Below are 13,368 nucleotides of genomic sequence, written 5' to 3'. Positions count from 1 at the left end.
ATTTTCGGAGCGCACTCTGAGCAGAACCGATTCTCTTTCAACATCCCACAGCCTCTTGGTTGTAAGCGGCCCAGTTTCCCCGTGAGGGAGGAGTCCAGGGTTAGAAAGGGAGGTATGTCTCCCACTCTGGAGAATCAGGAGCTGTGAAGTGGTCAACACAATCTCCGAAAAACTTCCAAGGCAAGAGGTCTGCAGGTCCCAAGGAAAGAGACGGGAGATGAGAAGTTAGGGGCTCCTGGGCCAGGAGGGGACCACGAGGCGAGTGCCTGGGCCTGGAAGCTGGGCTGCCCAGAGGAAGAGAGGTTGAACCACTGGTCACTGCTCTCCCCCAGGACAGGACCTCTGGGCCCATTTCCTCATGGAGTTGAGGCTGTCCTGGAGTCCCAGGAACGGTCTGTGGTGTCACACAGCAGCCGCCCCCTGGAGGGGACGGGATGTATTGCCTCGGAGTCCCCTGTCTTTATCTTACAGCCCCGAGTGGGTGCCACAGCCCTGGGAGACGGGTGGGCACACTGGCCTGGGCTCCAGCACCAGCCAACCCCTACAATCCCCTGGGAAGCTTTTAAAGAATGCAGATCTCCAGGCCCCGCCCCAGACCTACAGAATCAGAATCTCGAGGCGGGGGGCAGCCATTCCCCAGCTCTGAGCACCATCGTTCCCCTTGGGTTTTGATGCGCTGGGATAAGATGTTGTTTGTCTTGCAAACTTTATTTGATCATTTAAAAGAATGCTTTACTTCAGGCTGGGTCAAAATTCCATAAAACTGCTCGCCTCTGATTTTATGTATGGCTTGGGGCGAACGACTCATCATTTTCTCTGTCCCTAAGTTTCCTCAACAAGAATGTGAAAGTAGATTTTCCCTAGGTCTCTTGTGGCCATAAAATTTAAGTGTCGTTAGGGAGAAGAGGCCCTACTGTATGTAGCAGATGCTATTGGAGATAATTGACTGAGTTTCTGGTCCCCACTCCCAGATGCTTCTTGTATCCAGTACTTTCTTCCCCCTTTTAGACATCAATTCCCTTCTTTAAAAAATTTTTTTTCATTGACGTAGAGTTGATTTACAATATTGTGTTAGTTTCAGGTGTATAGCAAAGTGATTCCGTTTTATACATATATTTTCAGATTCTTTTCCATTATAGGTTATTACAAGATATTGAATATAGTTCCTTGGGCTACACAGTAAATCCTTGTTGTTTATCTGTTTTATATATAGTAGTGTGTATCTGTTAATACAGTACTCCTAATTTGTCCCTCCCCCTACCCTTTCCCCTTTGGTAACCATAAGTTTGTTTTTTTGGTCTGTTTCTGTCTTGTAAATAAATTCATTTGTATTATTTTTTAGATTCCATATATAAGTGATATCATATAATATTTGTCTTTCTCTGACTTACTTCACTTGGTATGATAATCTCTAGGTCCATCCATGTTGCTGCAGATGGAATTATTTCATTCTTTTCTATGTCTGAGTAATATTCCATTGTGTAAATATGACACATCTTCTTTATCTGTTCATCTGTTGATGGGCACTTGGTTTGCTTCCATGTCTTGGCTATTGTAAACAGTGCTGCTATGAACATTGGGCTATATATTTCTTTTTGAATTATGGTTTTCTCAGGGTATATGCCCAGGAGCAGGATTGCTGACTCATATGGTAGCTCTATTTTTAGTTTCTTAAGGAACCCCCATACTGTTCTCCATAGTGGCTGCACCAGTGTACATTCCCACCAACAGTGCAGGAGGGTTCCCTTTTCTCCACACCCTCTCCAGCATTTACTGTTTGTAGATTTTTTAATGATGGCCATTCTGACTGGTGTGAGGTGATACCTCATTGTAGTTTTGATTTGCATTTCTCTAATAATTAGTGATGTTGAGCATCTTTTCATGTGCCTATTGGCCATCTGCATGTCTTCTTTACAGAAATGTCTATTTAAGTCTTCTTCTTTTGATTGGGTTGTTTATTTTTTTGATATTGAGTTGTATGAGCTGTTTGTATATTTTAGATATTAAGCCCTTGTCGGTTGCATCATTTGCAAGTATTTTCTCCCAGTCTGTAGGCTGTCATTTCGTTTTGTTGATGGTTTCCTTTGCTGTGCAAAGGCTTATAAGTTTGATTAGGTCCCATTTGTTTATTTTGGCTTTTATTTCTTTTGCCTTGGGAGGCTGATCTAAGAATATATTGCTATGATTTATGTCAGAGAATGTTTTGCCTATGTTCTCTTCTAGGAGTTTTGTGGTGTCATGTCTTATATATAGGTCTTTAAGCCATTTTGAGTTTATTTTTGTGTATGGTGTGAAGGTGTGTTCTAACTTCATTGATTTACATGAGGCTGTCCAGCTTTCCCAACACCACTTGCTGAAGAGACTGTCTTTTCTCCATTGTATATTCTTGCCTCCTTTGTTGAAGATTAATTGACCATAGGTGTGTGGGTTTATTTCTGGGCTCTCTATTCTGTTCCATTGATCCATATGTCTGTTTTTGTGCCAATACCACACTGTTTTGATTACTGTAGCTTTGTAGTATTTCAGACATCAATTTCTATACAAAGTGCCCTCCAGGAAGGGCAGATACCCCTGAGAACAAAGTAGTCAACTAGGAAATGGTGTTGAAAAACCTCATAGCAGAGAAAATATTCTTAAAAACCAAGGCCTGGAGAATGAAAATCTTTTTTTGGAATTAAAAAAATTTTGGCCTTGACTATCAAGAAGTATAAAGTTGGTTCAAGACAATATGCATTTCCCACTCCATGACCAATTAGAGCAGAAGGCAAGGGAGAAATCCTGAAAAGACAGAGTTCTTAAACCAAAGAGGTGGAGAAAAATTCTGAAGTGACTGAATTACCTCGAATTGGTAAGATGAGGTTTCCCACCATTACCAGAAATGGGAACATAACAACTAAGTTAGTTACAATGAAATATTTAGAAGTTATGTTTTTAAAATACAATACACGCCCCTCCAAAGCACTCACCATACCCTCCTCTTAGAGGCACCTGGAACAGAGGGTCACTGGGTCTTTCTAAGGTAATTCTCATGAAGTTTGATTCTTAAATGATATAGAGAGCTGAAACCAAAAGGGTCCCACCTTACTGGGTCCGTGATTGCTATTTCCTGGCGGTGAAGCAATGGTGCAAAAAGGATAGTGTGTCATCTGAGGTCAGGGACCTGTCTTACTGGCCCATCATGATACCCATCTCCCCATGTGTGAGTCGGATGAATGAATTCATAAGTGAATGAGAGACAGAAAGAGAGGCTTACCCAGAGAGAGGACAGCTGTGCAGACTGGGAATCAAAACCTTAATCACACTGCTTCTTCTCGGGGAGGGGTGTTTAAGACTCATGACCCAAGCTTACCAGATGTTTCCATTTTCATCATAGAAGGTGGCATGGCCAGAGTTGTTGATAAGGGCCCGGACACACATATTTTCACTGTCTTCCAGAATGATGTATGTGAACTTTCCCTCTTTTATACTGAGGATGAGCATAGCCAGGTGTCCTGATGGATAACTGGGAGATGGTTAAGGCACAAGTAGTCCCTTGGGGTCCCCTGGAGAGGGCAGAGCCCTGCGGAGGACGCAGACCCCAGTAAAACCCATGCCCCGGCCCCGAATCACAGACTTTTCAGACATCATATGTGTCCCTGTGCTCCAGTGGATACTATATCTGGCCTGAGCCATCAGGAAAGAGAATTTGGAAGACAATCTCACTGGGGTAGAGAATGATTTTTGCATCACCTTGATGTACCTAGGAAGAAGAGACAAGCCTGTGAAAAGTTCGCAGGGGCTGATTGTCCCTAATCAGAGCATGGTGTTGTCACTAGAAGGCTTGAGATCAGTCTACTTACTCTCTGATTCCCATGTGCCACCCACCCATCACTCCCCCACCCATAACCACCACCAACTTGCTGGGGATTCCAGGTGGGTTTACCTGTCTATGTGACAAGCAGGCTGAGATGGATTGCTCTGTGCACGTGTGTGTGCAGATTTTATTTTATTTTTTAAAATTTATATATTCATTATTTATTTTTGGCTGTGTTGGGTCTTTGTTGCTGCGTGTAGGCTTTCTCTAGTTGCGGTGAGCGGGGGCTACTCTTCGTTGTGGTGCGCAGGCTTCTCACTAAGGCGGCTTCTCTTGTTGCAGAGCATGGGCTCCAGGCGCACGGGCTTCAGTAGTTGTGGCTTGCGGGCTCTAGAGCGCAGGCTCAGTAGCTGTAGCGCAGGGGCTTAGTTGCTCCGCAGCATGTGGGATCTTCCCGGACCAGGGCTCGAACCCGTGTCCCCTGCAACGGCAGGCAGACTTTCAACCACTGCGCCACCAGGGAAGCCCTGTCTTCATTCTTTATAGTATTTATACCTTTTCTTTTTTGTTTTTCTGGATCAACGTTGCCTGGAGATTTGCCTGTTTTACTAGTCTTTTTAAAGAGCCAGACTTTTGGTTTGTTTATTCTATTTCTTTGCTTTCTAGTGTATCAATTTCTGTTCCTATCATTATTTTCTACACACGTCTTCTTTCTGTGGGTCTTCTATATTAGTCTATTTTTCTTCTAATTCCTTGAATTGAACATTGAGCTCGTCGATTTCCATCTTTCTTCTTCTTCTTCACAATCCTCTTCCTCCTCTTCTTTAATATAAGCATTTAAAGCTATAACATTTCTCTCAAAATACTGTTTTAGCTCTTTCTTCCAAGTGTAGATACTTACCTTTTATTTCATTCTGACTCCTTTCAAATTTTCGATATGATTTCCTCTTTGACACACAGGTTATTTACAAGAGTGTTTTAAAATTTGCACATGTACCAGTTGCTTTTGGCTATGTTATTATTACCAATTAAAATCCACCGGGTTAAGAGAGCAGAGTCTGTATGGCATCAGCTCTTTAGTGTTTTCTGTGACTTGTTTTGTGGCCGAGTGTGTCATCACTTATTGTAGCTGTTTCACTTGTGCTTGAGAAGGATGCCTGTCCTCCAACTCCCTCGTGTCCCCATCAGGCATTAAAACCCAAGCCCTTGGGTATCAGGACAGTTCTTCTGCTTCCCACCCCTCCCCTCCACCAGGACACACCCACCTCACCCACACTCTTCTCGCTCTCACTCTTCTCGTTTTCCAGTTTCTATTTCTGGTATTACCTCCCGCACTTTCTTATACACTCTGCGTTTCAAAGGATACTTTTAACATTTTGTCTAAGTTTCCCAGGTGTTTGTAGCAGGACGCTTTTTGAAGTCATCTTGTGTCCCGTGTTACTCTAAATAGATGTCACATCAGTGGTTTTCGAGCTCTTAATTTTAACAGTTGAAGAATCCTTTGTTCAAGAGAGCTCACAACAGGATGCCAAAATCCGAGACAATGAAAGAAAGAGGGGCAGCTGGTTGAGGAGCTGCTATGGGCTCTGCAGGGTGTGGCCTTTAAATGCCCAGGAATCTCTCTGTGAGGTGATGATGATGATCCTGGAACTGACTCTTGTCCCTACCCAGCACTGCACTCAGCACTTTACTTCCATGACACAGTGACCCAATGGAGGAGACACTGTCATTAATCCATGTTTAAGAGAGGCTACCTGACTTACACAAGCCTATCCAGTGAGAGGGGAGCCAGACTCCCACAGTCTGCCTCCCATCCCTTCCCCCCCACCCCCATGGAAACACACTGACTCTAGCCATTAAGCTCCCAGCCACCTGGCACATTTACTCTGCAAATCACTGCTCTCTCTCTCTCTTTTTTTAAACCTAAAAAAAGTGCTTTATAAGGATATCCATGGTTGGTTTCTTCCTTATCGATAGCTCGTAAGAAGCTTCTAGATAATGTTCACGGGAGAGGATTTTGTATTTTAGGTCTTATTTTCAAAAGCCACCTGAAAGCCGGAATTTCTCAAGATGCTTCCTTCTTGTCAAATTCACTTGTCATGGAATGACATTTTCCTAATGATAAGGACACCGTAGGCAAAGAAAAATCTCTGACACAGAGGTAGAGTTGTCACATTTTCTCTCACTGGGAAATATATCATAAATAGCACATCTAAAAGCCCAAATCTCATCACTATTGGCTTGGGGACAAAGTATGAGGTTAAGAGCTAAAAGTTAATAGAGAAGAGACTACATCTCTGGCCTTCCTTCAGTTCTACTAGAGGGAAAACAGTGCCTTATAGGCAGGACCCTGAGCTATGAGACAGCTGCCGTCTGTCTGTGAGTTCTCCCTACTGCTGTCTCTCTGTCTGCCCCTGAGCTCTCCCTGGCTCCTGTCTGTCTGTGATCTCTCCCTGACTGCTGCAGAGATGCTGGCTGGGCTGGATTTTGCCTGAACACCAGCACACACTTATAAACAGTGCTACCTGACTCAGCAAACTACTTGGAATTTATTGCCCCTTTGTAAAAACAAAAAACAACCAAATGTCCCACTCCTCATGGGCCTTTTGGGCAGCCTACGTGAATGGTGGGTTAGGCAGGATCCTTTGCTTAGAGATCTCGGGGAGGACCTTCCCCCTGGCTGCAGGAAGGACATTTAAAATTGGTTGGGAGACAGATGCTCCAGGAACAAAAGCTCCAGGGCAGGACAGAGTGGGGAATGGGGCTCTAGGCACATGGGCTTCAGTAGTTGTGGCATACAGGCGCACAGGCTTAGTTGCTCCGCGGCATGCGGGATCTTCCCGGACCAGGGCTCGAACCTGTGACCCCTGCATTAGCAGGCGGATTCTTAACCACTGCACCACCAGGGAAGTCCCTCTGTGATTGCTTTTTCGATATAGATTTTAAATTTGTTAGGGGAGGGACCTATATATTATAATATATGTTTCCTTTCCTCTACTCCCAACCCCACCCAATTGCTTAACGTAGGCCCTACAAGGAGAAGAGTCTCAACAACCCCTAGTACAAGTCCTAGTGAGTCTGTGATAACCCATACACTCAGAAGTGCCTCTATACATGGGACGTATTTTTCTTGTTTGTATTCATGTTGTGTATTGGTCCTGACAGCTCCCTGATGGTGTGTGTATGTGTCTTACCTGGGCCAAAAAAAAAAAAAAAAAAGCCCTGTGCAAAGTGCAAACACCAACTGCCACACTTACCTTAATCTTGCTCTTTATCCAGCCTGTGTGTATTTCTAACGTCTTCTTACGGCGAACGAGACGACGAGATTGTTTGACTACTTTCTCAGACTCATCTTGTGGTGGTAGATTACATGCATCGAATGTGAAAGTAGTCTCCGTAGCCCTTTGCTTAGATAAGTCTTTGGTAGAAAAGAGAAAGAAAACTTAGATCTGTTTCTCTCAGGGCACCAAAGAGAGCTTGAGGATTTGGGATATTGGCCATATTTCCCCAAGCTCTCTTATTTTTTTCATTCATTCATTCAGCAGACATTTATCAGGGGCCTATGATGTGCCAGCTTAGTGCCAGATGCCAGACACCACGGTGAAGACCACCCGGTCCAGGCTTGGGGATGTGAGGGGTGACACACCAGCCACATGCCAGTAACAAGTGTGGCTGCTGATTCTGTTAATGGGGAAAAAATAGGCTAAAGTGGGGAGTCATTAAAAAAAAAGGAAACATGCTTGTTTTAACTTAAAACAGAAATGTGTACTAACACATCATTTTTTTTTTTTTTTTTTTTTTTTTTTGCGGTACGCGGGCCTCTCACTGCTGTGGCCTCTCCCGTTGCGGAGCACAGGCTCCGGACGGGCAGGCTCAGCGGCCATGGCTCACGGGCCCAGCCGCTCCGCGGCACGTGGGATCTTCCCAGACCGGGGCACGAACCCGCGTCCCCTGCATCGGCAGGCGGACTCTCAACCACTGCGCCACCAGGGAAGCCCCAACACATCATTTTTAAGTGCAGGGCTCTGTGGTCATTTTTGCTTAAACCCCATTCATAATTTATTATCTGTAACTTTCAGTTTTGGCAATTTCTACATAGTATGAGTGCAGAATTGTAGACTTCAAAAAAATGTCTGTATATGCCCCAATCTTCTGTGTATGTTTGGTCCACATCTTGTTCAAAGCAGTTTTTTTAAAGCTATTTTCTTATTAAGTCATCTTAAAAGCATTGCACTTAGTTTTCGCAGCAACAGCAAGTTTCTTTTTATCTTCATTTTGGTCCATTTTTATAACAATTGAAGTTGGGGAGTAAACCCGTAAGGACCACCGGGGGGAACAATCCCCGCTCCCAGGGACCCTTGACGGGTGTCCGACCACCAGGGGGCGCAGCGGTAGGAGGAGCTTCCGGCGCGGTCGGTATCAGTCAGGACGCTCTTCCCCGGAAGAGGGCTCGGTTCCCTCGGCTACTAGGTTTGGGGGAGGTCAGTTAAGAGAGGTTGGTTGTCCCACCACTGGGGCCAACACAGTGTTGGAGGAGGTCTCGGAGAGAACGTGACCGCCTCTCGACCAGCGAGCTGGCCGGGGCAATGGAAGGCTCCCCAGCCCCTCCCCGTCCTTGGAATGTACGTTCTGCCCACGGTTCCCACAGTGCGAGCCCTTTTCAAGGACGCAGCGTTGCGAGCAGTGTGCTGTTGAGCCCATCTGGAGGGATACGTGCCTGAAGCCAGGTAAGGCCTCCATCTAAACTTTAAGGTTCTCGTGGGCGGGGGTGGAAATCTGCAAGTCTTGCGCCGTCCAAGACAAGCGTCGAATGTTAAGTGCTCTTGCTTATTAAACCTGCCACCTACCAATCTGGAGCGGGCTGCCTCTTTCTTCGGTCTCTCCTTGCCCTCTGCTTCCGGGGGCTAATTTCGAATTTCACCCGGGGGACCCCGAGGTTGCGAACCAACACAGAGGGTTGGTATGTGATCTACCACCACGAGAGCTCACAGGGACCGTATCCAGGCCTGGCGGTCGAGGACACTCCTGGTGGAAGTTTTCTCTAGTGTGCCAGGCAGAATTCCTAGTGTAAGCATGACATGGTTGAAGGCTGGTCTGGGACCGGCTTAGTGATGACAGGCGACTCAGGAGAGGCAGGCAGGGCTAGAGCATTCCTTTATTCACTCAGTAGATATCTGTTGTGTACTCATGTGCCAGAAACTGTCCTAGGTATGGGGGATGCCACATTCCCTGCTGCCTGTTCTAGTAGCGGAGATGGTGTTAAACAAGTGAACAGATAAAAACTTCACGTGCCAGTGGCTAGGAGTGCCCTGAAGAAACATTAAGCAGGTGAGAAGGATGGAAAATGATGTGTGTGTGTGTGTGTGTGCGCGCGCGCGCACGTGCAAGCGTGTGCACTGGTTTGTAAAGGGTAGCCAAGGAAACTGTTTCTGAGAAAGTAACATTTAAGCAGAGACCTGAATAAAGTGAGGGAGCAAATTACAAGGGTATTGGAATGAAGAGTGCTCTAGGCAGAGGACAGCACGTCCAAAGGCCCTGTGGCAGGGATGCCTGGCCCTGATGAATAACCAAAAAGCCAGTGTGTCTGGAGAGGAAAAAGTAAGGGCCTTCTAAGCCACATGGGGAATGTGGGATTTTCCTGGAGGCAGTGGAGGGCCAGTGAAGAGTTTTTAAAAGATTTTGCTGGAAACAATATGGAGAAAGGACTGAGAAAGGAGAGGATAGGAGTCAGGGACACTAGGGAGATGAGGGTGTCTGAGGTGGTGTCAGTGAGGATGGAGAGGTGGGGGTGGGGAAGGAGAACCACACCTGTGTGCACCTGAGGAACTAAAGGGGCTGCTCATTAGAGCTCACAGGGGGAGCTTTTCCTCAGGAAAGTGAGAGAGAGGTGGGCGGGGGCAGAGTCAATAAAAGACCTTTGTGGGAAGCTTGGAAGCGGATCTCAGTCTCCCTCCGAGGAGTCCTCCTCCAGTGCTTGCTTCCAGAGTGGAAATGATTTGTCCGGGGAAAAAGCAGATGTGAGCCCAGCTGCTGTTTCTGAGTATTAATTAGAAATTAATATAAAGCATTTCTGAACTGTAATGATAAAAGAGGACATGGACGTGCTTATGTTTTTCTCCTGTCAGAATGCTAAAATCATGGAGTTTCTGGTTTGTGCCATTTATCCAGCTCTGTCTCTATTAGTGGGGAGGCTTTAGGCTGCCTTTCTGAGCCTCAGTTTTCTTAAAGTGGGATCATGCTGCCTGCAGAGACCCATCAGGTTACTCTGAAATGATGTGGCACGGAGCCCGCTGCCCCATAGAAGGGCAACAGGCCTGTGTCCTCTACACGGGGAGCTGTGGATTCTGATGGCTCATGACACGAGCTGTGTAGTGATCGCCTTCTTTTCACCAGGCGAGCTGTCTCTGAATAGGAGAGGCTACCTAATCTGAGGGTCTCCGTGCAACATGAAAATGCAGGGATCCTTGTTCTAAAATTGTTAAGGATTTCGAGACAGTGACAGCAGAGCCTTAAAAGCAAGCGCAGGGCCTTAAGTGTGAGGACCTGTGTGCCTGCAGGTCATGTGCCTGCGACGCCAGCCTTGGCTTGGAAATCGGAGAGTTCAGAGACGTGGGGCTGTGTGCCTGGGGTGTCAGATAGTGGTCTGGATCCTGGAAGGAAATGAGTTTGTATCTCAAAGGAGGCTGCGGGATTTCTTTGGGACTGGCTACAACCTGAACACGGAGGGGATGCCTCTTATCAGTTAGAAATGTGTTGCTTTTCTGCATAAAAAGCTCAAACCTTGTAGGCCTCAGGTGTTCAGAGGAGCAGGGAGTGGGGCAGGGGTGAGGGGTGATGGTGAGGCACAAATGGGGAATCCGGTCATGTCGAATTTCACTCTCCAGTTAGAAGTCCTACCCGGGGCATGTGATGTAGAGTATCCTGAAAGGCCTTCATTTCCCAAAAGGAGGAAAAACTCATGCATACCTGCATCCATTTCAAAAACACTTATTGAGTGCCTACTGTGTGCCTTGCCAAGGAGTGAAAGACACAGGTGTCTTTGGCCCAAAGGGAACAGAAATAATAACAGGCATTTGTTGTGTTTCTGGCTGTTGAACATCTGAAACCCCCTCCTTGTTTGGGGGGTACCCCATTGTGTGAGTCTTGGTGGGAGGTAGGCCTGCCCGCTCTAGAAACTGAAGGTGGTCATTCCTTCTTCTGCCTGCCTTCTAACTCCAATGGGGACACGAGACTCAGGCTCAGAAGGCCCTTTACTTCCCCAGACACGCTTGCCTTTTGTTGCTCATTGAACATGTCATGGAGATGAGCCCTGGGTCTGACCTGAGGGGTCTTGGGCCTGAGTGTGGTTCATGCCCACACAATAGCTGGGTGATCTCAGGGAAGTCACTTATTCTCTTGGCCTAAGTTTCTTTACCCATCTTCACATGGTTTTGAAGATTAATTTGAATCCGATAACTGGCCCACAGCAGTTATTCCATAGGAGTTAGGTCAGGGGCCTACACTGGTATGGGGACAGGAGCTCTTCCTTGAGAGGGAACCTGGGGCTGCGTCCTGGCTCAGCAAGAAAAAGCACCATGATTGATTAGGTGTGTCTGCCGTGGGTGTTGCTGCCATTTCTACGTTAGTTGGATCTGGTCGTCTGAAAGATGTTCCATATGGTGGTTTTGAGTTTCTGAATTAAGTAGCCTGATGGCTTAGGCTCTTAGGCTTTTTGATTAGACCCAAAAAACTGGCAACCTCCATGATTGGCACAACTTAACAGCTGGACCTCAAATGCCTTCAGTATCTGGTAAAGGGGCTCTTTCTTAAACTTTGTGTTAATGACTTCTTGGACACCGCCCCCCCCCAGGCAAATCTAGGTCAGATCCCTTCTTGTGTGGTCCCATAGTACACCCCTCCAACCATACCATCAACCGTTTTATGTGCAAATTCCCTGATTTCTTGGCTGTCTTCACCTCCTGCCCTCCCTCTCACCCCCAGCACAATCAAAGGATGAACCCCTCGAGGTTTATCCTTTGTCTGGCTTGCTCTGTGTTTTATCCCCAGCAGCTGAGACCGTATTAGCCCAGTAGATGCTCGGGTGAGGAAACAAGCATTTCTGGACACGGCAGAAGGTGGGAGACAGCGAGACGCACCCAGGAGAGCCGGGCAGCGGGGGTGGAAGGTGGGAGAGGGTTCTTACTTTCACGTTTCTTCATAATCCAGAGGATTGTTTCCTTATATTTTCCAAAATTTTTCTTCAGCCTAAAAGGAACGTGACTCATCTTTAGAAGCTGAGACTGGATTCATGTTTCCATGTCATGCTGCACCGTAGGCCATGCTAGGGCCTGCTCAGCCTTTTCATAGGTGGAGGGCGGGCTGGAAGGCTCTGCCTTCGGACCCAGCTTTCTTCCAGTCTGTACTCAGGAATTAAGGGCCAGCACATGGTGCTGTGCGTCCCTCCTGGCCTCTGACTGGCCTTCAACTTGGGCCCCTGGGCTGACCCCCAGACCTTTCAAAATGAATTCAGTGGGGGTCCTCCTGGGAGCGAGGCCAGGGCTGGGAGGCCCAAATGCACGGCTGGCTCCGTGAGTTAAGCTCGTGCAGCTTGCTTTCCCTGTGGCTTGTGCCTGTTTCAGCGAAGGCTGTTTGGAAATAGCTTAGAGAAACAGCATTGTCTGCGAACCGGACAGAGCCACCTGAAACCCCTTCGCATTTAGTAGGAAAATTTCAAATACACTCACTCAAAAATGACTTATCATGAAAGCCACATTAAGGCACAGCTCTTCAAAAGGATCACGCCCTCAACCCCCCTCTCATGTCAGTAGACGAAGGGAGTCATCCTGGCATTAAAGTGGCTTGGACTGTTTTACTTCCAAATAAGGGTGGTCTCCAGAGGCAGCTGCCTTTCCTGGTTCTCAGATCAGAGCCCTTTTGGAAGGGAATCTGCCGGAAGGAGTGAGCCTCCCAGACTTAATTGGATCAGAGAGGAAGGCCTTTGACAAGACAGATTTTAAGTTCTCAGTTCAGAGTCCTTGAAGAGAGCATAATAATTTAACCCCAAGCAACCTTAGGAAGCACATACCCTTTGCTGGAAAGGGCTGGACTCTTTTGTCTGGGGGAAAATAGAGGTTTGCTCTTTGTACTTTAGGAGCAATTGCGGAACTGGAGAATGAGCTCTTCGTGGCCCATTTGTACCAAGTGTTATTTATTTGCAAGCGCTTTGAATGGAATTGAAGCAGTTACCTTGCCTACCGTCACCTGTGAAAGAGTAAGGACGGAGGAGGGGGTGGGGTGAAGCCTGTCCGGCCGGCTGAGAGCACGATGCCATGTGCATACAAGAGTTAAATTCCAGTGAGGGGATCCAGCCAGAGGCATCCAGGGCCCTTTGGGCAAGTTTCCTCCCTTAGCTCTTTGCCCACCTTTGCAAGCTAGTGGAATCCTTATTAGCTAGCTCCTCAGTGGTAGAGACTGGGTTACACACTACTGTACAGACCGGCACACAGGAGGTGCTCATGAAATATTCATTGAGTGCAATTAGGTTAGAATGAGCCTCCGTTATAGGCTTAAATGGGAAAGAAGGGGAGAAAATGTAA

General features: G+C 46.9%; 1 protein-coding gene across 1 annotated transcript in view; it reads right to left on the bottom strand.

Moving 5' to 3' along the window:
* Positions 1-13,368, bottom strand: part of ERICH6B (glutamate rich 6B) — a 43,398-nt gene that overhangs the window by 4,235 nt on the left and 25,795 nt on the right. Inside the window, exons 5-7 of the mRNA XM_004319689.1 lie at positions 11,929-12,037; positions 3,654-3,739; positions 3,350-3,502 (exon numbers count right to left, since the gene is read on the bottom strand). Of these exons, the coding sequence (XP_004319737.1) occupies positions 3,350-3,502; positions 3,654-3,739; positions 11,929-12,037 (348 nt within the window). The remainder of the gene's footprint in view (positions 1-3,349; positions 3,503-3,653; positions 3,740-11,928; positions 12,038-13,368) is intronic.

The sequence above is a fragment of the Tursiops truncatus genome, chromosome 18 (genome assembly GCF_011762595.2).
Source record: "Tursiops truncatus isolate mTurTru1 chromosome 18, mTurTru1.mat.Y, whole genome shotgun sequence".
NCBI classification, from domain to species: Eukaryota; Metazoa; Chordata; class Mammalia; order Artiodactyla; family Delphinidae; genus Tursiops; species Tursiops truncatus.
This window is presented reverse-complemented; position numbering and strand designations above follow the sequence as displayed.